At 49.9% G+C, this 25,143-nt stretch overlaps 10 protein-coding genes across 10 annotated transcripts; 8 read left to right on the top strand and 2 right to left on the bottom strand.

Moving 5' to 3' along the window:
• Positions 1-266: 266 nt before the first annotated feature.
• FTJAE_9951 (Telomeric DNA-binding factor trf1) lies at positions 267-3,262 on the top strand (the record flags this gene model as incomplete). The annotated part of the gene is made up of 5 exons (XM_037356925.1): positions 267-315; positions 398-807; positions 858-1,407; positions 1,458-1,982; positions 2,034-3,262. The coding sequence occupies 5 exons, from the start codon at positions 267-269 to the stop codon at positions 3,260-3,262; spliced, it is 2,763 nt and encodes a 920-aa protein (XP_037203034.1).
• Positions 3,263-4,528: 1,266 nt separating this feature from the next.
• FTJAE_9950 (uncharacterized protein) lies at positions 4,529-5,324 on the top strand (the record flags this gene model as incomplete). Its single annotated transcript, XM_037356924.1, has 2 exons — positions 4,529-4,777; positions 5,184-5,324. The coding sequence occupies 2 exons, from the start codon at positions 4,529-4,531 to the stop codon at positions 5,322-5,324; spliced, it is 390 nt and encodes a 129-aa protein (XP_037203033.1).
• Positions 5,325-7,100: 1,776 nt separating this feature from the next.
• On the top strand, positions 7,101-7,766 carry FTJAE_9949 (uncharacterized protein; the record flags this gene model as incomplete). The annotated part of the gene is made up of 1 exon (XM_037356922.1): positions 7,101-7,766. The coding sequence occupies one exon, from the start codon at positions 7,101-7,103 to the stop codon at positions 7,764-7,766; it is 666 nt and encodes a 221-aa protein (XP_037203032.1).
• Positions 7,767-13,116: 5,350 nt separating this feature from the next.
• Positions 13,117-14,469, top strand: FTJAE_9948 (uncharacterized protein; the record flags this gene model as incomplete). The annotated part of the gene is made up of 1 exon (XM_037356921.1): positions 13,117-14,469. The coding sequence occupies one exon, from the start codon at positions 13,117-13,119 to the stop codon at positions 14,467-14,469; it is 1,353 nt and encodes a 450-aa protein (XP_037203031.1).
• A 499-nt stretch (positions 14,470-14,968) lies between these two features.
• FTJAE_9947 (pyridoxamine phosphate oxidase family) lies at positions 14,969-15,799 on the top strand (the record flags this gene model as incomplete). Its single annotated transcript, XM_037356920.1, has 1 exon — positions 14,969-15,799. The coding sequence occupies one exon, from the start codon at positions 14,969-14,971 to the stop codon at positions 15,797-15,799; it is 831 nt and encodes a 276-aa protein (XP_037203030.1).
• Positions 15,800-16,883: 1,084 nt separating this feature from the next.
• Positions 16,884-19,039, bottom strand: FTJAE_9946 (uncharacterized protein; the record flags this gene model as incomplete). Its single annotated transcript, XM_037356919.1, has 4 exons — positions 16,884-18,522; positions 18,575-18,765; positions 18,821-18,901; positions 18,953-19,039. The coding sequence occupies 4 exons, from the start codon at positions 19,037-19,039 to the stop codon at positions 16,884-16,886; spliced, it is 1,998 nt and encodes a 665-aa protein (XP_037203029.1).
• A 538-nt stretch (positions 19,040-19,577) lies between these two features.
• Positions 19,578-20,936, top strand: FTJAE_9945 (phosphatase; the record flags this gene model as incomplete). Its single annotated transcript, XM_037356918.1, has 4 exons — positions 19,578-19,728; positions 19,782-20,214; positions 20,266-20,695; positions 20,745-20,936. 4 exons carry the CDS (start codon positions 19,578-19,580, stop codon positions 20,934-20,936), a joined length of 1,206 nt encoding a protein of 401 aa, XP_037203028.1.
• Positions 20,937-21,263: 327 nt separating this feature from the next.
• FTJAE_9944 (tRNA wybutosine-synthesizing 2) lies at positions 21,264-22,400 on the top strand (the record flags this gene model as incomplete). Its single annotated transcript, XM_037356917.1, has 1 exon — positions 21,264-22,400. The coding sequence occupies one exon, from the start codon at positions 21,264-21,266 to the stop codon at positions 22,398-22,400; it is 1,137 nt and encodes a 378-aa protein (XP_037203027.1).
• Positions 22,401-22,564: 164 nt separating this feature from the next.
• Positions 22,565-23,228, bottom strand: FTJAE_9943 (secretory protein; the record flags this gene model as incomplete). Its single annotated transcript, XM_037356916.1, has 2 exons — positions 22,565-23,046; positions 23,108-23,228. 2 exons carry the CDS (start codon positions 23,226-23,228, stop codon positions 22,565-22,567), a joined length of 603 nt encoding a protein of 200 aa, XP_037203026.1.
• Positions 23,229-23,884: 656 nt separating this feature from the next.
• FTJAE_9942 (origin recognition complex subunit 6) lies at positions 23,885-25,070 on the top strand (the record flags this gene model as incomplete). Its single annotated transcript, XM_037356915.1, has 2 exons — positions 23,885-24,066; positions 24,113-25,070. The coding sequence occupies 2 exons, from the start codon at positions 23,885-23,887 to the stop codon at positions 25,068-25,070; spliced, it is 1,140 nt and encodes a 379-aa protein (XP_037203025.1).
• Positions 25,071-25,143: the final 73 nt, after the last annotated feature.

The raw sequence follows: 25,143 nt of genomic DNA, 5'->3' as shown, positions 1-25,143 counted from the left end.
CCTCGTTGCATGGATAACTCACCAAGGTTCTTCTGTTTTGAGGTGACTTCTTTGAGTTTTGCCGCCCCAGTTTTCTTCTGTGTATCGATAGTAGATTTCGTAGGGCCGTTTTGGAGGGCAAAAACTTCCAACAATCATCATCCGCCGTATTGACGACTACGCCGCCGCGCCGAACAGCACCACGCCTCGAGCCTATACCTGAGAGATCTTCTAAAACTACCGTTGGACGCTACTTTCACTGCTTATGCTTTAGTGAAGTCGAAATAATGGCTGAGCCTGGCCAGCCGGAGCTCAACGCGGGAATGTCCCCGACGGGTGCGTACAGGTCCCGCTGCTTCACGGCAGACATCTGTCGCAACAGACGAACTTTGCTCAATGCTGACTGTAGTGACCGTAGGGATCAAGAAAGAGCCCACTAATGAAGCTGACATTCTCGAGGGCCTCGGCCTTGACCTCGATTCCATCATGCAAGCTGCGACTAAACGACCATTTGAAGAGGAGTCTAACGGCGACGACCCGTCGAAGAGGGTTAAGACTGAAGCCGAACCTCCCTCTGAGCATGCACTCGATCTTCCCCAAGGTGCTGAAGAAGAACTCGAAGATGGCCTTGCGCTTCTCGTACAGAATGCGCTCAGCAATGTCAACGACTTCGTCTTTGGTTCCTCGAACGATCCCATGGAGATTGATGGCATTACCGACCATAACCTACCTCCGCCGCCTCCTCCTCCTTCACCTCCTTCAGTCTCATTCTTCTCCGACCCTCAGAAGTATTTGCGCAAAGCCAGTCGACATGCGCTTGGCAACTTGGTAGGTGGCGCGACTTGAGAGATACCGCAGCGCTTACATGGGTGGGATAGGCACTTTCTGTCCTCCTCTTATTCTCACAATCATTCGACGACTCGATAAAACCTATTCAAGATGCCGACTCACAACACGCCAAGTCATTTCGCAACCTACAAGCTTCTTTTGCGCAGATCAAGCAAATATATTCTTCGGGGCCCATTCTATCAGCCGACGATCCGGACCTCCACGACCACGAATCCCGTACGATCCTCGATCTAGCGAACCTTGCTCAATTCGGTATCTGGCTACTACAGACCACGCCATCCTATTCCGAAGCTCATCAGCACTTCCATTCCATCTTCAGAGGCCAAGTTTCAGACCTCGGTTCGGATGCGCTCGATCTATACCTTTCCCTCAAAACCCAAGTAGCCATCGATGCGCTTGCTACAAAATCTCAGGAACAACCCAAGGAGCAAGTTTTGGAGGAGGCACTAATCAATGGCATGGAAGAAAAGCTACGGGGGCTTCATAACGGGCTCGATCTTACGCCCGCCGATTCTGAGTTTATCACCTCCGTCCGAGCGAGGAAAACGTCTCTTGAGGGTGAAGCTTCTACCGAATCTGGTGAGTGATTTGTCGGCAACAATGTAGAGCTTCTTACTCACCAGTACTAGCTGTTTTGAGAGAGAAATACAAGGTCGACGATTTATTGCGGCAAGTCTCGACATGTGTAAAGACACGGCTCGCATTGATGTCGGACCTTGGATCAAGATTAGGCCATCCTATGCGATCTAGCGAAGAGACTGCAGTTGACCTCTTGGGCGATACGACCGGCGATGCGAATCTCGACTTGGACGAGCTCTCATCCTTCTTTGAAAAGACAGCTTCCGGGCTTGTTCAAGATGCTTTGGCTGGACTGTCTGAAGATACCACTGCCACCCCTGCCGAGGCCAATCCTCAACCTGAGCAAACACCCACTGTCGCCGAAACAATCGAACCGCCAGCCGTGGTCGAGCCTACCAAGAGCCCCGAGAAGGAACCTGCCTTGACTCCTCAGGCAAACAGCAAAGTGGAATGCACTCAACAAGATTACAAGGAACTGGAGGCGCTGGTAGCCCAAAGCACAGATCACTATGTCAAGACTACACTACATGGCTTGTCGCCGGTACCCTATCAACCTACAGTTCCCACAAGCACGAGTGAGTTAGGTCCCAGAAGAACGCAAAGATCATTAGCTAATGTGAACGCAGCCCAAACATATCTGAACCAGCTCCAACAACAACAAGCCCAGAACCCGTACTTTTCATCATATACGCAGAGTATCCCTGAGCCACAACCACCGCCTCAAGAACCAGGCCATCAGCTCCCGCCACATCAGACCTGCTCCAGTGCATTGTTGTACGACAAGGCTCGTCAAGCAGCCCTCTCCAAGAATGCGTCTCATACAAGAAGAGAAGGCATCCACTCAACACGTCGGCCGTGGACTCAGGACGAAGAGAAGGCTCTCATGGCAGGCTTGGACATGGTCAAAGGGCCCCATTGGAGTCAGATACTCACCTTGTTTGGGGCGCAGGGTACAATATCAGATATACTTAAAGATCGGACACAAGTCCAGCTCAAGGACAAGGCTCGTAATCTCAAGTTGTTCTTCCTCAAGACCAACTCTGAGATGCCATATTATCTCCAGGCTGTCACAGGCGAGCTCAAGACACGAGCTCCTACACAGGCAGCGAGAAAGGAGGCTGAAGAACGCGCAAGGATGACTTCGGAGGAGGACCAGGCTAAGATTCAGGGAATCATGACACTGGCTGGAGGGTTGCAGAACTCTCCACAAGGACAGGGAAGGGCTGCAGGAACGCCAGCATCAGCCGTTGGTTCAGGAGTTATGACGCCTGCTCAGAATGCGGCTCAGGCAGCGTCGTCGCAGCAAAGCCAGGCGCACAATCAAGCAGCTGCCCATTCGTACAACCCAGCCACTTCATCGGGATATCCACCATCGACCTTGCCGCAGTCAAGGCCAAGCGTTATGTCGGCAACACAACAGTCGCCCCATCAAGCAGCGCATCCTCAATCACAAATGTCTATGTCTCCTCAGACCCCGCGATCCCAGCAACAACAACTACCTCAGCAGCAGCACAGTGCTATGCACTCTCCCGCCCACGCCCAGGCTGCTGCTCAAGCTCGCTCCCATACGTCGACACCCGTCGGACAGCTACATCACTCCCCGCCGCCACAACATACACCAACTCCTCAACCAGTTACTCAACACCATCCTCAGCCTCACTTCCCGCCAGCTCCACAGACTCAGCTCACATTCCCTTCTCCTCCTCCGCCTGCAAATGCCACGCCTAATTTACACACACATGGTCAGGTGCCAGTTCCAGATACGCAAACACAGATAGATCAACACATGCACGACAATGCTGCGGAGGCAGCACTGTTGCAAGGACTTCAGGCAGCAGTGGCAGAGTCCATGTAGCACAACGTTGCACAATATGCTTGAAAAGACGACCACATACAGTGGGCTGTTTTGACGCACGACCTTGTTAGGCTCAAAGAACTGTTTGGTGTTTCTGTTCACTTTTTCTCCTTATAAATGTTGATTTCGACGGCGGACCAGTTGCTTTATAGCGAGCCATGGCAACTAGGTATGCATCAGGGGGTGCTAGGCGCAGTTGGCTATAGTCTTTTCCGCGAAAAAAAAAGTTTCTTCTTCTATAGATAAGAAAGCCTCGATGGCCGAATTAAAGGGAAAAGGAGGGAGTGGAGAGAGACGAGAGGGATAGAGACAGCGCAGTGAAGTGGAGGTCTGGCTTGGAATGATACCACGAATTAGGAGGTGAAATGATAGATGATGACTGGAAACAGCGGGAGATAGACAATTGAATCATCCCTAATCTTCAACCAAACATTTTATTCTGGTACTGTGATATGCCGTGCTACTGACGATGAGTCAAGATTGAAGATTGCCATTGTGGGTGAGGTTACTCATGCCACAAGGTTGAAAATGCCTGAGTCGCCTATTCGCGATCTTGCAGCCGGGAGCTTACAAAGGCATCCCAGTGGTTCGTTTCATGATGTAGCTCGCCGTGTGTCCTGCATGAAGAGTAGTACTGATCCACGTTGGTGGCAGCCCATGACTTCGGCTCTCTATCTTGTGATACGTGCCGTGGACGTTCAGTTCAAGCGCAGAGCCGCATGAGCACGATAAATGAGTGCATAAATTGCCGCTCTGGTCCTGATTTCTGGGCCTTGAGTCTGAAGTGCAGAGAGACAATACATCTTACCCCTTTTCAACATGTATCACATGCCATATGAATTAAGGCGCGGCTGGCCTTCGGCCTGTGCGGCGACAGGGACCATGTGTCGCAATCAGCCAGTCCGTATACAGGTGAATGGGCGGATGTATCCGTCAATTTATTGCCAGTTCCATGCGTGCTGACAAGTTCAGAACGGGCGAGCATGTCCTATACAGACGTTACCCAGAGCCTCTGTTTGTGCTCGGCGTGAGTTGTCATTGCTAATCTCTAACCAGGATCAAATGGCTAACTAGTAGGTAGATATTCAATGTCAGGCAATAGACAATGGAACGAAATGTAGATTGGAGGTCAAGGAAGGGGATATGTTGGCATACAGATATTGCCCACAGCTTCGTAGGGCAGCCCCTTGCACTCTTTGACTCAAAAGCTAACAATTACAGATCTTTGCGAGTATCAAGACTGTCAGAATCTGAGATCTCGGCATCATGATCAATACCTCCCGCTCTGCGACGACCACCGCTGCCAGTACGACAGCTGTCGGAATCCTCGAGACGGCGGCGCTGGTGTGTTCTGTCGATCTCACACTTGCAACGAGCCTTACTGCGGTGCCTTTGCTCCAGGCACAGATCCAGACGACCCTCAACGCTTCTGCGAGCGTCATCGTCAATGCCTTAGACCGCACTGTCCACGCCTCTGCCATACTCGCGAGAACGGACACCCCACACCTTTCTGTGGTGCACATTATTGCGAGGCACATGACTGTGACGATGGTCGCGAGAGGGGTGCTTTTTGCAGTGCGCATACGTGTGTCGAGCCAGGCTGTGTAAGAGGGAGGCAGACCCCTGGTGAGTACTGCAGGGAGCATACGTGTAGGACTTGGAACTGCCGCATGAGGAAGACTGGGAGGGAGTTTTGTCCGCAGCACGAGTGTGCCTACGATGGCTGTGACGCTGAAGTGGAGGAGGGTAGGTTTTGTGGTCCTCACTATAGTAGACATATGGGGGCTAGATATGGAGGAAGAAGATATCCGGCTCCAGGGATGAGATATCCTATCTACGACGACGGTGAGTTCACTTGATCTGTTCTGTTGCAGCTGCTGACTCAGATTCTAAGGGATAGATCCCTATGATATGTGTCCAGGCATCCATGACAGAAGAGGATGTGGCCGAAGACCTGAACACGGCAGTCCATTCTGCCAACACCACATCTGTCACGTCCACGACTGTCCAGCCCCTAGGACCCGATCATCCCAGTTCTGCGTTGATCACGAGTGCCCTGTAAATGGGTGTCCTCGTCCAAGGAATACGCGACCCCGCGGGATTAGAGATGGTGACTCGCGATTCTGCGACCAACATACCTGCAGCCATCCTGGTTGTGCTATGCATACTGAGGAAGGTTCAGATAGATGCATGCTTCATGGGCATGATCTGCCTATGTATAGGAATAGGAATAGGAACAGGATGCCGGATGGCGATGGGGTCAGACTGGGGAGATTTCCTCGAAGTTTCAGAAATCGAAACTACGATGATGAGGATGAAGATGATGATGGGCCCCCGTTTGGTCAAAGACAGTTTGGATGGGCTCAGCCAAGGCGCAATCAATTCGCAGCATGGGGTAGAGCAGTCTGATAGTACCAAGGGTGGCTCATTTCATCCGGACACTCAGCCACAGTTGACGAGGACTAATTTGTTGGGGGCGGTCTTTGGCGGGATACATTAGTACCTAAGGTAGAATGTAAATTGAGGCTATTCACAGAGACATTTGCGATTGTGGATGCAGGCAGGCAGGGTCTTGACCGTGGCTGGGCCGAGCCGAAGAATAAAGTGCTTGCATTTTGGTTTCTGCAAGGGCGAGCGGAAGTGCAAGGGGTCCCGTGGTGATGATGCCTATTTTTGAAGATGATGGTGTTGAAGAGGAGAGACTGGAGGCCTGATGTACCTGTCATGCGGACAAGCACAGTCATTTCCATGTTTCACACTGTATATTCGCTACTGTCAGTATGTCTATCTACAGTGTGCCTATCACGACTGCACAGTCCCCTCTAGGTCTCTTGACTATCAGCCCAACCACGCGATGTCCCGCTCACGCTCATCAGGAACCAACACCTGCACATGCACGTCACTCAGCTAAAGATGCACGACACATGGCGGTTTTGATCTTCTATAGGTGCCCTTTCTTTAGTAGTATTCATTAGCCGCAGCCGCCAGGGCTTTAATTCCGTTGATCTCTTTGACGCGCTTTGACAACTTCATTAATACACTGGCCTATCAGTTCAACTCATCACTTCAAAGAACTTGCAAGCTCCGATCAATGCATAAACATAGCATTATCTATCATAACTCTTACTTAGTCAAGCTATTGTATCTAGTTGAGTCCTCTGGCGTATTGCTGACTTTCTCTGTCTGTCTGCCTGCTCTGTAAAATGACCACCATCATCAATGAGACAAAATCAACAGATGGCCACGCGCCACTCCAAGGACTCCAAAATACTCATGTTGGTTCTTCTTTTTCAACCTAAACTAATTTTAAAGTCCCATACTATGTAAATGCTCTGCCACAGTTTGAGTCCTACGCTCTAACTCAGACACTCACTCACTTACACTTTACCACATCATACGCTTCTATAAGCCACGATGTTGAGAATTTCGCGTCCGCGTGCTTCTCAAAGTGGAACATTCAAGTTAGAATGTCTTTGATGCGAGTTCTCTGTGATTGCTCAACTATAAGTGATTGCTTATAAAAAGCATTTGCTCTTCGCGGGCATAATTCCCTTGTTCAAACACTTCTGACCTTCTTTGATCACCTGCATTGACCCGACTGTCTCTTTCAACTGTCATTCTTTATATCCGTGGGAGCTATTTCGAGACAATAATAGGTCATTCATATCACCGTAAGACCTTTTTATAAGTCTCAACTATCGAGACACTTTCCTTATATCTTCCATCATACCCAACTATCTTAAACCCGGATCTTCTGTCTTCTAAACTTGACGCAACTCTCGACTACCTCGACTATCGAACCCAAAAAGAAACACAGTGAAACGAAACATCGATCGACATGTCTCGCCGCTGTTATGTCGAGACCAGTCCTGATGGGCGTCCTCAACTCGTAACCATCAAGCGCTCCAGATCCTACCATCACTCCCACCGCCATCCATGCGATTACTACAAAGTCAGCCGCGAAGAATGGAGGACTCTTGTACGACAGAACGAACTTCTAGATGAGGCCAACCAAGCATACGCTTCCCAGAATGAAACCCTTCGATCTCGGCTTCACAGTTCCGAGGCAGAGACTCAACGACTATGTCACGTCGTCATCCCCTCTCTGAACGATCAAATCGCCAAGTTATCCCACGAGAACGAATGTCTTCGTCGTGCAGCCGAAAAGCCCTGTGATCCCCCAGTTCACACCTATCACTTCGAGCTAGAGAAGCTGCGCGCCAAGATATGCAGACTTGAAAAGGAGAACAAGACTCTACGAGATGACAATGGAGATCTTCGCTTTAGAGTACGCGAGCTATCTAAACAGATCGACCAGAGCATCAGTCGAAGAGTCGCAGACTTGACTAAGCAGATTGAGTACTGGACGAACCAATCTGGATTCTGGAAGAAGAAGTACGATGAACTACGCGAGCGACATCTTGGTCTGATTACAATTGTCGAGTCCAAGACTGAGAAGACGGAGTATTACGATGATGTTCTGAAGCGACGGCGCGTTTGTTAATTCCTTAATCGGCCTTTCTTTATAACCTCAAATGGTTTTCTTATGAGTATCATGATATTATCTAAATAGAACAATGGTCAAGGTCTAGACTGGTCCTTGCTTTCCCCCTTTGTCAACACCGCCATCATCTGGCACTATTCCCTTTCGCGATTCCTTTCCTCCATAGAGGCTTTGTTCTTTTGTTGCCAAGGTATGAAGAAGCCTCTCAATCTCATTTGGTGGTATACTGATACTCTGCAGTTGGATACTCCCCTGTCTGGATAAAGGCTGGATTTCAGGTCATATGAACTCGACGTAACCTATGTCTTTCGCCATGGTTACATTCTACTACAAGAGGAGGCATAGCAATACGTTAGACGGAGTTTGTTCATACACAGATACCCTATGTGGTCGAGTAGAGAGAATGATAGTCTCCCACTAAGAACAACTTGCACCCCTCTTGAACCTACAAACATAACTAGGTATTCTATGTGACCGCGTGGTTAAGCTAGACTGCATGAAAGCTATCTTGTGACGTACGAATCCCATCATAAATAAAAAGGAGGGAAGGGTCATGAGAACTCAACTCAACTCAGGGTAGCATCCAGATATAAAATGTCTTAGAAACTTCACTTTTGCAACGACACTAAGCATCAGGTAAGCAAACTAGCAACACAAAGATATCGTTAGAGATCTGCGGTTCCTTCCCAGCTCAACAGAATCAAAAGGAACAGACTGGATTGTAATTGCTCGAGCATTGTGCACTGCCATGGCGTAATGTGGCATGATGGCAGTGCATTTAAGCCGCAATAATCGCATGCTTTGTAAGACGGCGGATGTTCTCGACAGCTCGATATGCACACTGGTGCCTTACTGTCTCCTGGCGAACCATACTAAAACCTGCATTTTTGTTTGTAATTAGCCGAGCACTCTACGCGGTGCAACGCGATATCCCGTGGTATCGCGCATCTTCTCCCGAAACTCGTGGGGCATGTCATAGATAACGACGACGTGAAAAGGAGGGGCAGGCGAGGCAACCAAAGAGAGAGGGGTAATGACTGAATGACCAATAGAGGCGGCCTCAAACTTAGAAAACTGGCGGGAGATGGTGAAAGAAAAAGTCCTATTCTAGGCAGAAGGGGACTTTGGCACCATAAGGATTGGTCGCCTGGTTTAAGTGGAAAAAGGCGACCAGGATAACTTTTGGGGGCCGACGAGACATTGGATATTGATGTGTGGAACTGGTGGAGGAGCGGTTTGAGAATATGTACGCATGCATATACATACATCCATATGGCAGTGCCTTGATCCGTGAGAGGACAGTCTGATGAGGGTGTGGTAACAAGGGAAAATGGCTGCACACCGATTTAGTATCGAGGTTTGAGGGACCGTTCCGTACCGTGAATGAAAGAAAGGGTGTGGAGTACACGGGAGGGACCCGTAGTGGTGGTATCGTGACGGATGTGGAGGACGTCGAGCATGACATGAGAGCGCCAAGAGGTGTGAGTCTGAAAGCGGGTGACCAGTGCGAAGAGGTTGCGAGGCCTGGCTCGAGGTTGTCTGGGTGAAGTAAAGTTGGTCTAGGAGCTGGGGTGCAGTATTTTCACATGACCTTTCCTAACAGCATTATCCAGTTTGACTCACATGGAGGGCCTCAGAATAAATTGGTCGCGCTTATCAAAACAGACAGGGGCTGTGTATAGTGTGTAGTGTAGGAATGACAAGCAATTTGATCAACAAATTGTATTGTAAAAACGGCACACCTTGATCTCGAGTGTGCGTGACTTGAAAACGCGATATCGCAATTTGATACGCCTTTGGTTGAGAATCGCCAGCAAGCGGGTAGATCCGCAGTTTAATTGGCGATGCCACGGTAAAAGGTTTGACGTTTACTTTCCGAGTTCGGAAATCCTATAGAAGCCTGTCGGCCGTGTTAAACCCGCATCGCAAGTCATTTAGCGACCGTTACCGTTATAGGCAAACGAAACCTGGAGGTGGAGGCCCAGTGGACGGGAGCAGCCTCCCGCTGGGTCGGTAAGGCAGGGTACGTACCGGGCTGGGCTTGGGGCTGAAGACCTCGGGTCGGTACACAGAATTCCACATCTGAAATTGGTCAACAAACTGTCAAATTCAGGGGGTGGGAGTGCAAACGCACGCAATAAAGCATAAGGAGCTAGGGCTGGAAACGTGGTAACGGGGTAGCTTGGCGACGGAATGCGGGAATGCAAGGAGAGCCTACGATAATGACGGAGCTCGCTCAACTCTATCCACAAAAGAGCTCATAATCAAGCATTGAATGCCAGCAAGAGTCAAACTAGCTCGAGGCTACCTCACGAGCCGAAAACAAAGGGGGGCGCTTATCAGTCTAATGGCCCAGCCCCAGTCAACATCAAACACTCCATTCCCGCCGAGTCAGAATTTTCCATTCTGCCCCAATTTTGTTCTGACAAGCGGGTAGGGAAAGAAGCTCAAGCGTTTACTCCGTACCGCAGGTTAAATTATTAAACCCCCAGAAGCGGGAGGCCCTCCCGGCGGATGTCCCCCGGGTCCGGGCCCGGGCGACCGGCGATGGGCGGCTTCTCGAGGACTAGGGCATGGGTCTTGACTTGAAATGGTTTTGCTCTCCACACACAAGCTCTTCTTCCATTCCGACCTGTTGAGCGATGTCTCCCCACGATTATGTATGTTGGAATACCAACTAGAAGCGCAGCACGATATCGTACCTACATCGGTAGTGCAGTGTAGTGTAAATCGTTTCCCTCCATTCATGATGCGCATGATATCGCACATCCTGCAGAAGACATCATGGGTTACCAACCGAAGCCATGCTGCCACTCATCTGCTCCCGGCTGCAAGAAAGCGAGCTGAAAGGGTTGGGCGACCAAAGACAAACGAACAAGGGGGGCTTCACACGCATCACATCAATGGCTGCCCTGGTCCAGGAGTAACGCACCACGGGAGTTGAAGTTGGATGGATGTTTGCACACACACGAAATAATTGTAAAGCTTTCTTTCCATGTGCCGAATAAGTCGCATTGACGACAAGGGTGACGGCGCAGAAACGCAACCAACGATACGGCGAAACTTCCATGTTAGCATGTCGCACGTCAAGCGAGCCCCCTTCACTCCGCCAGCCCGATGAGTCACTCTCCTATAGCTTCCGTCCAAAACGGACTCTTTTGGGTGCTTTGTGGGCAGCGGAGGCGCTCCAGGGGCGGCGTAAGAAGTGACTTGGTCGCTCGCTCATATGGCGGTGTCCGCACCGGTGACAGTACTTAGCCACGAAGCAGCATGAAGCGGAGTCGTCGGCCAGCAGATAATCAACAACACGACCTTTTGTCAAAAATAGGCTGGTGTTGGCGAACCAGTATTGTAAACGTTGCGACAATGTGAATCATAATTTCTTCCGTATCTTTTTTTGGAGGGTGGTTAGTGGGAGGAATGTAAAATGTTCGTGGATATCATGACAATCAACGGAAGTGAAACTGGCTGTTTCCGACCCCCCCTTGTCTGTCATCCAGGGTGTCTGGCTGATGATGACTGGGGGTAGCTTTTAAAGACGGTGACGATGTCGGCAACGCTTTTCTAAGCCCTCTCCTCTGTCTAGGCCTTTTCTCGTTGCTTTTCCGCTGCAGGTGTTTTCTTTTGCTTTGCCTAGGTTACGGCGTAGCACAGGCCAGGGATAATGATACATACAAATATCCCATATCATGCCCCTTTTTCGGCGATATGAGGGATTCAGGAATCAATGTCCAAGCAAAGAGCCGGGGGTGGTATAAGAGCACAAAAAGACCAGAATTTAGAAGCCGAACCGGCAGAGAAACAGAAAAGGACCCCGGCTTTGACAGGGGTTTAACGTTTGGAGGTGTGGGCGAAGTGGGCATTGGGCTCTAGTCGGCTCCCCTTGGGCATTGAGCGTTGGTTGCGGTCCCTGGTGTTGGCGTCACAACGCTTTCACTCATCGACTTTGCGCATACCGCACTGGCGGGTTTAATGTGTTGAGAAAGGATCCATGGCTTGTCTGAAGCGCAAATGCGAGTCTGAGTGTGTGCGCCAGGCCCAGTTTCCATTTACCATGTCTCTGATGTTCCAATCACGAGGTTGGAAAAAGAGTTCCCCTTCACTCCCTCTTTGGTGGTTCGCACACACCCTCAACTCCCTTTATTCTCTCAGTCTGGACAGGGGTTGATGCTATTTTGTAACGCAGTGATGAGGATGGGAGAGGAAGAAGATGGCTGTTCCCTATTCCTCGGGTGCATGTGCGGTGCGGGTGTGTATAGTACTGCATACCTTACCTAGGTAGGTACCTAAGTATGTAGGATCAGAGGAGGAGTCTGCATCCTGTCTGTCTGTCTGTCCCTTTCCCGTCTCTCCGTCTCTCTCCGCGTTTGCGTGCACCGCAATGTACCGACTCTGCATAGACGTGCAGTTGAGTATGTATAGGCGAGACCATAGCAGACCGCAGATAATTGTCTCCCCATCTGCGTTTTGTCGTCATCTGTCCATGTTGAGCATAGATCAAAGAAGAGCGAGTGTATGGATGTAAGTGTGTAAGACGATAGTAGCTGAAAAAGCAAGGAATTTCTTTTCCATAGGTAAACTCTGAGGCAGACACAGACGACAACAACCATGTCTTAGAAGGAGCACCTCATTCACTTCAATTTCCTTTCTTTCCATATTGATACTCTATCCCCTGCCTCTGTGTCTGCCTACCTGCCTTGCTTTGTCTTAGGCCTGGCCCTTCCTTTATTGCGCCCCCCTTCTATAGCCCACCCCCCATTCCAGCAACTAAGACACCTGTAGCCTGTAGGTAGGCCTTTTCTTTTTTTTCTCTCCCACAGCCGAGTTTGACAAAACCCATATCAACCCGAATATTCTACTTTTTCCCTCTTCTGCCTGCACCTGAACTCACTTCTCTTTTCACCACACACAGGTTTATTCCGACCTTTTTCTCTCGAATAATCTATTCTACTCTGTACTGTGCTACAGAAAGGATATCTATCTATCGTCTTTGTTTTACTTGTTGGTAAAGCAATAGTTAACAACTAACTTGAGTTTACATCTCAACTCATCTCTCTTAACTCGACGTCACCTTTTTTTGCCTTTGTGGCCCCTCGCGCTCCCGCTCCCGTTCCCGCTACAACCCCTCCCGTAGAGAGCCTCCAGCCAAAAACGCCCGCGCTCTTCTACCCGCCTGCCAGACCAAATTACACCGCTGGTCGTTGGGCAGAGCTGCACCGCAGCGAACAGAGTTAACACCACAAAATAACCACGAACACACATTATCGAGACCACTTTGGCGTCACTTCTCGCCTCTTCTCTATTTCTTCTTTCTAGTTGTTGGCGATCGTAAACAGCCCAAACCGACGCCATGCCTCTCCACCAGCGAACTTCTGCTAGCCCATCTAAGAGGAGCAGCTCCTCTGTTAGGAGCACTGTCTCCGCCAGAAGCACTAACTCTTCCTCCTCCTCCAAGTCAAGGGCCTTGACTGGTATGTTCAATGGTCGCCTTTCAAGTTCCCCGCCTCAGCCGACTAACACAACCTTTGCTTTTGTAGTGCAAGACCATGACTACGAATATGAATTCGATATCGAATCCGAGCTGCGCGACGATCTTCAAAAGGCCAACACAGAACTCAACAAGGCCAATGCCGAGAACGACAAATTGAGCGCCCAGAACGACAAGCTCAAGGCCACCATCGAGCAGCTCACCCGCAAGTTGAACGAGTCCAAGACATCACTCGAAGAGACCACCCGCAAGCTCAATGAGTCTACAATCTCGTGCCGTGAGCTCAAGGCCCAGATCGAGGGTGTGCGCTCTGAGGCCGATGTCCTACGAGAGGACAATCGCCGTCTTAACACCGACTTCGAGGAACTCAAGGGCGATAAACGCCGCCTGAACAATGAGTGTGAGGAACTCAGGGAGGAGAAGGAGGCCCTCAAGGAGGAGAAGGAGGCCCTCAAGGAATTGAATGAGCGCGTCAAGTTCGAGCACCATGATCTTGAGCAACGCTTCATCGGTCTCCAGGCCAAGCATGAGAACCTGACCATGCGCCACAATGCTGTAAGCAGCCAAGCTCCCTCGTCTGCCATGACGAGCCCCATGTCCAGCCCAATGCCCAGTCCTCTTCCCGCCCCTATTCAGGAGGGCCGTAAGAACCCCTCCCGTCCTTCCAGCAAGGCTTCTAGCAAGGCCTCTAGCAAGGTTTCTACCAAGTCATCCAGCAAGCGAGAGCCTCGCGAGGACCGCCACCGTGAGCAGGAGGATCGTCACCAGTCTGAGCGGGAAGAGAGCTCTCGTGAGGAACACACTCGTGAGAGACGTCACCGGGATGATCGCGAGCGCCGCGACCGCGACCGTGAGGATCGAGGACGCCCCCCGCGCAGCGAAAAGCCCAAGGACAAGGAAAGATTTGAGGCCAAGGAACGCTTGTCGAAGCGGTTTGATGAGCGCCCTGCCGTGGCACCTCGTCAGACCAGCTTCATCGAGCCATGGGGTCCCGGAGGTTGGTCTCCTCGTTATGATGCCCCTTCAAGCGACTTTGACGCTTACGGCCATATGGCAACAGGACGCAAGGCCGCCAGTGTTGTGTCTAGCGGGGCTTATTCCAATGTCCCTCGCACGACCAGCATTGTCAATGGTCACTTCAGCAGCGACAGCAGCGCATACGATGATGAGCGGTATGAGGATGGTTCTTACCATGCCTACCCCATCCCTAACTAATCATTCTTTTGTCTTGTTTGATCTGCCATTCTCAAGATTACGTGGTCTCTGACCGCATGCCACCAAAGACAATGGGCTACAGGTCAAGGCAGGATACTCGTGGGGATCGACATGATTCACATGAGCACACTCCCTCTTCGAGACGCCCTCGAGGAGTGAGATCCTAGTAGGTAGGGCTTAACACCAAGCTCCACCTCTTTATCTCTTCCAATTGTTACCGATGATCGGATTCTGGCCAGTCACCTTCCTATTATGACTCAATTCCAATGGCGAGTTGTTCCAGGCCTAGTCTACTAATGTGTCGCCTTTCCCCCGCATGGAATATGGTTACCGACGCCGGCCGAGATATTTAAGCTCCCCACAGGATTATCCAATCCCACTCGCAGCATCCCAACTTAGACTTACATTTATTTTTCTGTTGGTTTTTGCAGCTATACACAGACCCCAATCGAGTTGATTGGGATCTCTGCTTTTCATACATACGTTTTACATCATCGCCATGAAGCTTTACCCTTCCATTCCTGAGGACCTCGCCGCCTGGGTGCAGCAGCAACCTGTATTCTTCACAGGCTCTGCTCCTACTCATGGCTCTCATATCAATGTCTCTCCCAAAGGCCTTTCAGACTCGCACTTCGCTGTTCTAGGACCCAACCAGTGTGCCTATATCGACCGCACTGGTTCCGGATGTGAGACTATTGCCCATTCCTACGATAATGGCCGCCTGTGTTTGATGTTTATGAGTTTCGGTCCCGCCCCTCGGATTGTCCGCTTCTTCTGCCGGTCCAGGATTGTCGAATGGGATGACCCAGCCTTCCCAGATCTGGTCCGTCGAATCTCCAAGGGAAAGCGTTCTACATTTGATGGCGCCAGAGCCATCATTCTGGCTGATGTTTTTGAAGCCCAGACAAGCTGTGGCTTCGGTGTTCCCCGGGTGAAGAGGGGTATATATGCACCTGATGAGACCTCTGAGAAGAACTTGTCTCTTGAGCAAGTCCTTCAAGAGGGTGTGGATGGTAAAGTGAATGAGCTGGCTGTGTTTGAGGAGAGGCCCACAATGGATATGTGGGTGGCAAAGCGAGTTGAAAACAACACGTTGTTGGATTATCATAAGGAAACCAACGTGCTGAGCATGGACGGTTTGCCTGGACTCAGAGCTGCTCGTCGGAGCGTGGGAGAGACGTTATGGTTTACGGATGCAAAGGCGCATGCAAGGAAGGTTTTTGCACAGAGCGAAGCGATTGCAGTTGGATTTGTTCTTGCATTGTTGTTGTACGTTGTCATGGTTTCAGTTGGAGCGATTTCAGCGTCATGGCCAAGGATTCAGGCTTGAATGGATATAGGAACGGCGCAATTTTCGGTTTTGGGATACCAAAAAGTACAGTGTTGTTTGGCTTTCAAAAAAAGGTGTTCCCTCGAAGGGATTGGATTTCTTTACGTCTTTATGTCCTTACTTTTTTTTTCTCTTTTTCTTGTTCCTATTTTCTTTTCTAGATACACATTTTCGTTCTTCTTGTTTGTCATACCAGATAGATTTGTAACGCGTTTGCTACAGGATGCAGGTCCAACAGCCTGTGTAGGAACGATACCACCCATGTTAGGATAGTTTATTAGTATTAGTAGCACTAGAGTCTTTGATTTAAAAATGTTCTCTTAAAACATTTGCTCCCTTTTCTGCCTTTGTGACTATGAGTTCAATATCTGGTTTTCCCCTCACTTTCTTGACGCCTTGTGAGTCATAATGACTCTCCGCACTTGATTCAGGGGTTGCTCTCCCACGTACGCAATGACCAACTGAATGACGGCATTCGCCAAAGAGGCTCTTGCGGGATTTATCTGAGACTACGGTGGTAATTGAAGCCCTCTCTCGGTTCATGCAAGATCAAGCATCTGCATTGTTCTGGAGGCAAGTAGTCGGAAGGCCCATGAAGCATCCGCATGTGCATGTTGACATTTTAACTCCAAGACTGCACCGCGCGGCGCACATCTAATCACATACTCAATGTAATCACTTATCAACACGAACTGTAGACGCAAAAGTCATATTGCTGCTTCGATCTCTGAACCTAGCATAATCACCCCCCTTACTCGCTATGCCACCTGCCCCTTCCTCAAACGCCACTTCCGCTGGAGTAATTGTCTATCAAAAGATCCACTCTGTATTGGATTCGTAGCATGCGCGCGCAACGCAAAGGCACAAAGACTGTAAATCAGCCGTGCTCTTAACCGCTTGCAATGTTTCAGCTGCTCTGATGCCCGACTCCTGGCTGCGTAGTGTCCATGCTTTGAGATAAGTTGGACTTGTTAAGCAACTGGGTTGCACATTAGGCTCATAACAGCGGCACAACGGCGCAGATTAGGCTGTTCGCTGGAGGGGTAAAATGTTCGAGAAAAGTCCGAAAAACATCTCTTTGCACTCAGCCGCCAGCGTTGGCCGGAGCTGGACTAGGAGGAGCAGTCCCTTGATTGTTGGAACTAGAATCCTTTGCCTTATTGCCTCCACCTCGTCCACGTCGACCACGGCCAGATCCCTTCTCCGGCGCAGCAGATCCAGCAACTGGAGCTGGGGCTGGTGCTGTCGTTGCCGCGTTTGCGTTCGTGTTGGCAGGCTTCTTGTCCTTGCGCTCCAAAACTTGCACAGTGCCCTGTGCAACAGTGATAGGACTGGCTGTAACAGCCTTCACAAGACCCTCGTGTTCAGCAAAGTCAACATAGGCAAACCCCTTTCTCTTGTCAATTTCAACAAAGGTAATTGTGCCAAAAGTTGAGAGTGTTTGTTTAAGCAACGCCTCAGTAACACCTTGAGAGGGGTTGGCATGCTTGACAAAGCCACGAGTAGCGTCAGGAGAAACAGTAGGAGGTTTCTTCTGGGCATTGGACCCCTTACTGGATCCGCCTTTAGAGCCACCAGCTGCATTTTCTGCTTTCGACCTCCCTCCCTGTGAGGCCGGCGCTTGCGTTGCGGCATTTGCTGGCTTCCCCGGTGGGTTGGATTCGGCATCTGTAGCCTTTTTCTTGAGAAGCACAATTGGAGGATTGGGAGCTGGTTGGCTCGATGTGCTCTCTTTGACTTTCTCCTTCTCTTTGCTGTTTTCCTTGCCCTTCTCCTTTCGATTACTCTTTTCAGCGTCCTTTCCGCCTCGAGTTCTGCGGTTTGCTTGCTGCTGTTTGTTCGCATTTGCAGCACCTCGTCCCTTCGGTTCTGGTGCTTCGACATCTGCTGATTTTGCAGGTGTAGATGGGTTTTCAGAAGAACTAGCCTTTGTTTCCGCAGTAGATGTGTTCTCCTTTTCAGGTGTCTTTGCATCTGCATCTGCTTTGGCAGCGTCTTGACGTGCCTTTCTATGCGCACTTCCGGGACTGAGACCAAGATCTCGTTGGAGGATCCTTGCCGCAGCCAAAATTCCCGCACGTCGACTCTTGGGTGCAGTTTCTTGGGCGCTGGAGTCATGGAGCTGGCTTTTAGCGTTGGTCTTCGAGGCCTCCGCATTCGGCTCAGAAGTCGCCTTCTTGGTGAGGATCTTGACGGTTTCCTTGGGAGCCTTTTCTCCCTTTTCGGCCTTGGACTCTTTGCCCTTCTTCTTACCCGAGTCTTCATCCTTGGACGAGTTCTTCCCCTTGGTGCTCCTAGAATCCTGCCCGTGTTTGGAATTTTTGGAGGATGAGCTCTCTTTGGCTTTGCTTGCCTTCTTCTCCTTAAGGTACTCGATGAGTGGCGTAGTGGTGACTTTAGCCTCCGCCTTACCAAGATCGTCGCCCTCTTCTCCCTCAACGGTTTCTTTTGGTGGTGCTGGATTCGCCAGTTCCTCCAAGAAAGCCATGAATTCAGGATCCTGATCGATTGTTCCCTGCCGAGCATCGGTGCGCTTCTTATTGCTTGGAATCTTTTTGTAAATAGAAAACTCAACAGAAGGAGGACCAATCAAAGAAGGGCTATTAAAAGATGCCTTCGCATCCTCCCAAACTGCGGTTCGCACAGCATTGCTCAGAGGCAAGATATCATCCTTTTTCATAACATGAACGTGGGCGCGACCAGGCCGAGAGGGTTTCGAGGGGCTTTGGACGGCGTTAGTAATATAAAACTCGGCGGCAGTATTCAGTGCCATACTCAGTAGAAATCTTTCCTTCCACGAAGGAAAACCAGTCAATCTTGCCCTTACCCAGCTCCCACTCGCTTCCAAGAATTGATACAAATTCTGCCTCGGTCATTCCAGGAGGGAGACGACGTATCACGAGCTTTTCACCCTCGTTATGAGCCTTAGCCTTGGTCGGTTTTGGAGTTTCGCTCTCATTCGCATGCTTTTATCATAGTTAGTCAGAGTGTCGTCGTTTCTCACGAATCTCGTCATGTCACCTTATTGGCCTCGGTAGATCTTGCATTAGAGCCTCTCCCTCTAGCTTTTCCATGAGAACTGTTCTCGTGTGGCCCCTTTCCCTGAAACAAGTCAGATATCTATGTCCCTTGCTCCCGAACGTCACTAATCACCTTTGTTGGTTCTGAGGTCTGGTTTGATGATGTCTGGGGACCTCCGTTTGCCCGTCGAGACAGGACTTGTGGTGTTTGAGCTGACATCTCGCATACCGCATATACCTCGGGTTGTAACTGATGATACCGTAATGTTGATCGATATAGCGAAAGGCTCAAGTGAGTGCTGTAAGGCTTGATGAATCGCGGCCTTGCTGCCCCGCCAGTGGCAGTGGGGCGATACTGGAGAGATATGCGATTATCCACCGAACGATGAATTCCTCACGTGTAGTCTTGGTTATTAGTTCGTATGATATTTTTAATGGCAAAGGGGAATATGTAAGTTAGTAAAAGAGAAATCTTGAAGTGGGTAAGAATCATTTATAAGATTAACCAAAACAGCAGGTGAATCTTGTTCAAAGTTTCTCTCTCTGGTCATGGCCGAAGAATTCCCGGCGTTTCACTATCGCACCCCTCCATAGCAAGGCAAGCAGGCCTAAGCATAAGCCCCACCCGATTCGCCGCATGTGTACCAGTACCACGACCAACACCTCACATATCGCAGTACAGGCTACGCTGGGCTGGCATATCTCTCCCCGCCATCATACTCCCACATAGACCTTCCATTGAAGGGGCATGCTAGATCATGGCTTCAGGCGTACCTCGACCGGGCCCTGCGAACCTGGGGCCCAATGCCGGCCTTGATGAGTGGCTAGAGGAGGCCAAACAATGTCATTACTTGCCTGAGCGCGCAATGAAGGAGTTGTGCGAGAAGGTCAAGGAGATTTTGATGGAAGGTGAAGACCGCCAGACTCAGATGCACCGCTGACCTGCTGACTCGGTACCTCAGAATCCAACATTCAGCCAGTCTGCACTCCCGTCACTGTGTGCGGCGACATCCATGGCCAGTTTTACGACCTTCTGGAGCTCTTCCGGGTATCTGGCGGTATGCCAGGCGAGTCCAACGTGCAGGCGCCGAAGACAGCTACCACCGTCATCACCTCGGACGATATCGAGCCACCAACAGAGATCACAAATCCCAAGTTGAGGAAGAAGATAAAGTCTTCGGGCGAGAATGCAACATCCAGCGGCGCGGAGGAGACCGAGGCAGTCGAGGCAGAGGAAGATCCTGATTCCACAATGGCAGACCAAACCGAGTCTGGCGTCACAGTGAACAAGTCAAGTCAAAGTGCCGATACTCGATACATTTTCCTGGGAGATTTCGTGGATCGAGGTTACTTCAGCCTGGAGACATTCACATTACTAATGTGCCTGAAGGCCAAGTAAGCACACCCTGGTGCTGGTCGCGTGTCTTGGCTAACCATATTCCACAGATATCCTGACAGAATAGTGCTTGTACGTGGTAACCACGAGTCTCGACAAATTACCCAGGTGTATGGATTCTACGAAGAGTGTCAGCAAAAGTACGGCAATGCCTCTGTCTGGAAGGCCTGCTGTCATGTGTTCGATTTCCTCGTCCTTGCCGCCATCATCGACGGTGAGATTCTCTGTGTCCACGGTGGTTTGAGTCCTGAGATTAGGACGATTGATCAAATCCGAGTTGTTGCCCGTGCGCAAGAGATTCCCCACGAGGGTGCGTTCTGTGACTTGGTGTGGTCAGATCCAGAAGATGTCGAAACGTGGGCTATCAGCCCTCGTGGCGCTGGATGGCTATTCGGAGACAAGGTCGCAACTGAATTCAATCATGTCAACGGATTGAAATTGATTGCTCGAGCCCATCAGCTCGTTAACGAGGGTTACAAGGTATTTAGCGTCATTCTTTCTCGACAAGGGTTGTACTAACGATGATCAGTATCATTTCCCAGAGAACTCGGTAGTGACTGTCTGGTCGGCACCCAACTACTGCTACCGCTGTGGTAATGTTGCTTCTATCATGGCTGTGGATAAGGATTTGAACCCCAGGTTTAGCATTTTCTCTGCCGTTCCCGACGATCAGAGACATGTCCCAGCAAACAGAAGGGGACCTGGTGATTACTTCCTGTGATGAAGAATGGTGTACGCATAAACGGACTTAATGGCATATGTTGCATGTAGAATAGCATAGGGTCAAAATACCCATGGTCCATCGGTGATTTTTAGTGGGAATGCAAATGGATGGTTATGGGTTGGGTAGAGTTGGTATCTCAATTACGAGCAAGGATGATCACTTCATTTATTACATTTGTGATATTCGTGCTGTCTTTTGGCTGTTTCAGTACACAGTAACTCTCTTCTATCAAGTGTTTCCTCATGACATCGACAACTCTGTTTTGGTAGAAGTTATCTGAACCCTTCTCGGTGGATCATTCACCAAACTCCACCTCCCACCAACATGTCAAAACCAAAGGCCCCCAAGCGCAACCCCATACAAAACGCCATCAACGAATGGTTTGATTCAGGGCTGGTCTCTGTAATAGGCAAAGATGAAGAATGGAAAGCCCAACTCTTGAACAGCGCACCCAAGCGCTTTACCATTTATGAACCCATGGTCTTGCTACCAACAGGAAGCTTCACATCCTTACCCTGGACAACCACATTACAAGACGCTGGCCCAGATTCATGCCAACAACTCTGGTCTAAGATCCTAGCACGGCTGTCGACACAGGCAAAGGAGCCATTGACTCATCTTGCCGTGAATGAAGGCATCCCTCTACACAAGGCAGGCGAGGAAGCGGATGAGAATGTGAGAAGAAGTCCAAGTGGGCTGCGCACTCTCTACGGAGATTTTGGGTCTTCAGATGCCTCAGCGGATGAACCTTCTGAAGAAGATTTTGAAAACACTTTGTGGGTTTCGACGAAGCAAAATGGAATATTCCAAACTTGGGCACCCAGATGGACAATGTTTAGCCGGGGAAATGTCAAAGAGAAAGCAAGGCTGTTGGGCATGGGGAACAAGACACTTCAGGGCTCATGGGCGGTTGATCTCTACGCTGGAATCGGCTACTTTGTCTTTTCATATGCTCGACTTGGCATGAGAGTCTTATGCTGGGAGATCAACCCATGGAGTGTCGAAGGTCTACGACGTGGCGCCAAAGCAAACCGGTGGAGCGTTCGAATTGTTCAAGGCGAAGATCTGGCCCTACCAAACGAAGACATCGTAAACGGAGGAGAGCAGATTATTGTATTCCTGGAGAGCAATGAGAAAGCCCTACAGAGGATACAGTCGCTACAGGGTAATGGCATGGCACAAGACATACGGCACATCAACTGTGGTTTCCTACCAACAAGCGAACCAACTTGGAGAGACACATGGGATATGTCCTCTCCAGCCAGTGAGACATGGCTGCATCTTCACCAAAACGTTGGCGCAAACGACACGGAAGCAAGACGCCAGGAGATACAGCGCAAATTCGACGACTGGAGCCAAGGAACAGATCGGACAGCCAAGGCCGAGCATATCGAGCTTGTCAAGACATTCGCACCAGGCGTCTGGCACTGCGTTTTTGACGTTCATGTTTACAAGATCTAGCTATATTGTGTATCATGCTTATTATCCCAACAATATCGAGTACATAGAATTTCAGATTCATCCATCATGATGTCATGCGCCCCTATCACACACGCCCCGAGTCCCTGCCCCAGTCATGGTATTCTAGGTAAAGTAAAATACAGTTCAGTATCGCGTCCTATCGTCTATTGTCGTCGGAACTTTTGAGGGATGTTGGCCTCGACGATGGAGAGCTTCTGCATTGCTTCGAGGCGTTCCTGGGCATCCTCCATCTCGTCGTGTTTCTTAAAATGCTCAATGTCTTCGGGATGTGTCAGGTCCTCGAGCTTGGTGTTGTCGTCGTGGTATTTCTCCCAATGGTGGATCTCATACTCGTACTCGTCATCGCCGTGGTGGCCGGGGCCGGTGTTAAGGTCGGGGAGTGTCTTTCCAGACTTAATAAAGTCCGTCCACTCCTGGCGACTGACAGAGGAGTCACCGTCCTTATCGAGAAGGCCCAGCAGAACATCGCGGACCTCGTCCTTCTTCTTCTCGTCCATGCCCTTGTTTGATTCATCGAAGAGACCGTACGTTCGCATCAACTCAGCAGCTTGCCACCAGCCGTCGCTGTTGTAATCGTGGAGGGTGAAGAAGGAGTCGGCGTCCCAGCCTTGCACATGATGCTCCTCTGGAAGTGTTGCGTCAGTAATTTTGTAGCGCAATTCAGAGGGAACAGGAGAGTAACATACCCGCCATATGTTTGGTCATCCAGTCTGCATTGGCATCAACGACAGGCTTCTGTGAGTGAGCGCCGCCATGAGCAAAGACGGTGGTCGCAAAAGCGACACTGAGCAAGACACCAGTGCGCATTGTATTGTAGACCTGGCGCGAGAAATGCAGAAGAGGAGCAAGAAGTCTAGACTTGTGCGATGCAGTTGTAACAAGGCAATTGACGCTGGGAGAGGCCGACTTTAAAGGAGTGAAGTTCCAATCTGAAAGGACAGGACCTAAGGTAGCAACGACTCAAGCGAACGTGGTCCCTATTGATCTGGAATTGGAGGTGGGCTGCCAGGGGTCCGGAAGCGCTGAGCCACTAAAAGCTTATCTCCCAGGTACAACGTTATGGCTGTTGGACGGCCTCAATACTGAGTATCTATAACTTTGGCTGGACCGTTCTTTGAACTCTGGAGGTATGTAAATTAACTTTTATATTCTCCGTGGTCGATCTAGAACAGGCACATACTTTGCGTAAGATCGATGCCATAACTAGGCCTTTGGTTGGACTCTATTGAACTTCCCCGAATCCCTACAAACTCATCTCTATTCCTTGTCGTACCGAGGGATCTACAAGCAATATTTGGTGGGGGATTCTAATTAAGCATCGTCCATATCCCGTGATTTGGCGTCAGAAATAAACCACTGTCCAACGCGTCTCCATACCAACCGCGTTCTCCATCTAAATATTGACTACTTGATCTCACAAGCTACATCAAACCTCGCGGCTACGAGAACTTCAGATCATCAACATGAGTCGTCAAATTGAACAAGCATTGCTCTCATTAATGCCAACATATGGCTCTGATCTACCTCCAGCTCTCGTGGAACTTGCAGGTTCTTTGCTTGCCCAGTCTCGGCATCAAGCAAGTACCCTGAAGGCAGATGAAGAGATTGCTAGAACATATGCTTGCGCAAACATTGCGTGTGATCGGTATGTGTTATGAGATGACTTTGAGATATGAGACTGACAATAACAGCCTAAAAATTACTCTTGATCTTCCACCTATCGAACCAAGACCGCCAATTCCTCCTCGTATCTACAAGCGTCTCTACACTCATCTTGATAACATTCTGCGCGGCAGCTCAACTCCTACAAGAGCTACTCCAGGACGAACAAGAACACCAGGTTCAAGATTTCGTGATGCCGATAATCCACCCTCACGACCACTACCGTCAAGAGCAACGCCAACAAAAGAACAAAGTTTAGCACAATTCAGGACACCAACAAAGGGGGCTACCGGTACACCGACAAAATCTACTCGCAAGAAGGAAGCTTTCGCCGGAGTCAATCTCCATGCATGGATTCATCCTACCACAAGATGGGTTTGTGCAGAAACTGACCACAAGAAGCTGGCTCCTACAATTTTGGCTGGCATGGAGAACATCATAACACCTGCGGGTCGACGAACAGATGACGAGTGGGTTCTGCAGAATCTCACGGCTTTGTTTGCCGCCATCTACTTTTTCGTAACTATGCGGGTCAAAGCTCTTGCTTCTGGCGAAGGTATTGACAGGGAAGGATATGTCCCTCTTCGAAAAGAGATCCTTGCTCTTCTCGCCAGAGCACGAAATGAAGTAACAGTTAAGGATCTGGCGGAAGAGGATGCCTGGGAAGGCTGGTCGACCGTCAAATCTAAGGATTTCGATGATGCGGTTGCCAAAGTCAACGAACGAGCATGGCTCACGGGTGACTGGTATCAAGGAATAGCAGATGTCGTCAAGCTGTCCCAAAGAAGCCATCTCGAGGATGTCGAGATGCAGGATGAGGAGACGATTCCAAAGATGCAAATCAAAAAGGCGGACACCATGTTTCAAGACAAGTACGACTTTCTTAGCGAGGCGAAACGGACAAAGTACAGTCACTGGAAGGAAGATATGTTCGCCAAAATTGCTCTATCGACAACTCAAGGTGCTGCCATGGAGGTAGATACATAGTGAAGTGCTAAGCTCTGCTTTTCACCCAAGAATTATAAACACGAACTATCCTCTTCGTTTCCTAAACATCGAA

Source organism: Fusarium tjaetaba (genome assembly GCF_013396195.1).
Source record: "Fusarium tjaetaba strain NRRL 66243 chromosome Unknown NRRL66243_c0000227, whole genome shotgun sequence".
NCBI classification, from domain to species: Eukaryota; Fungi; Ascomycota; class Sordariomycetes; order Hypocreales; family Nectriaceae; genus Fusarium; species Fusarium tjaetaba.
Note: the sequence above shows the minus strand (reverse complement) of the source record. Positions and strands in the feature narration are given on the sequence as shown.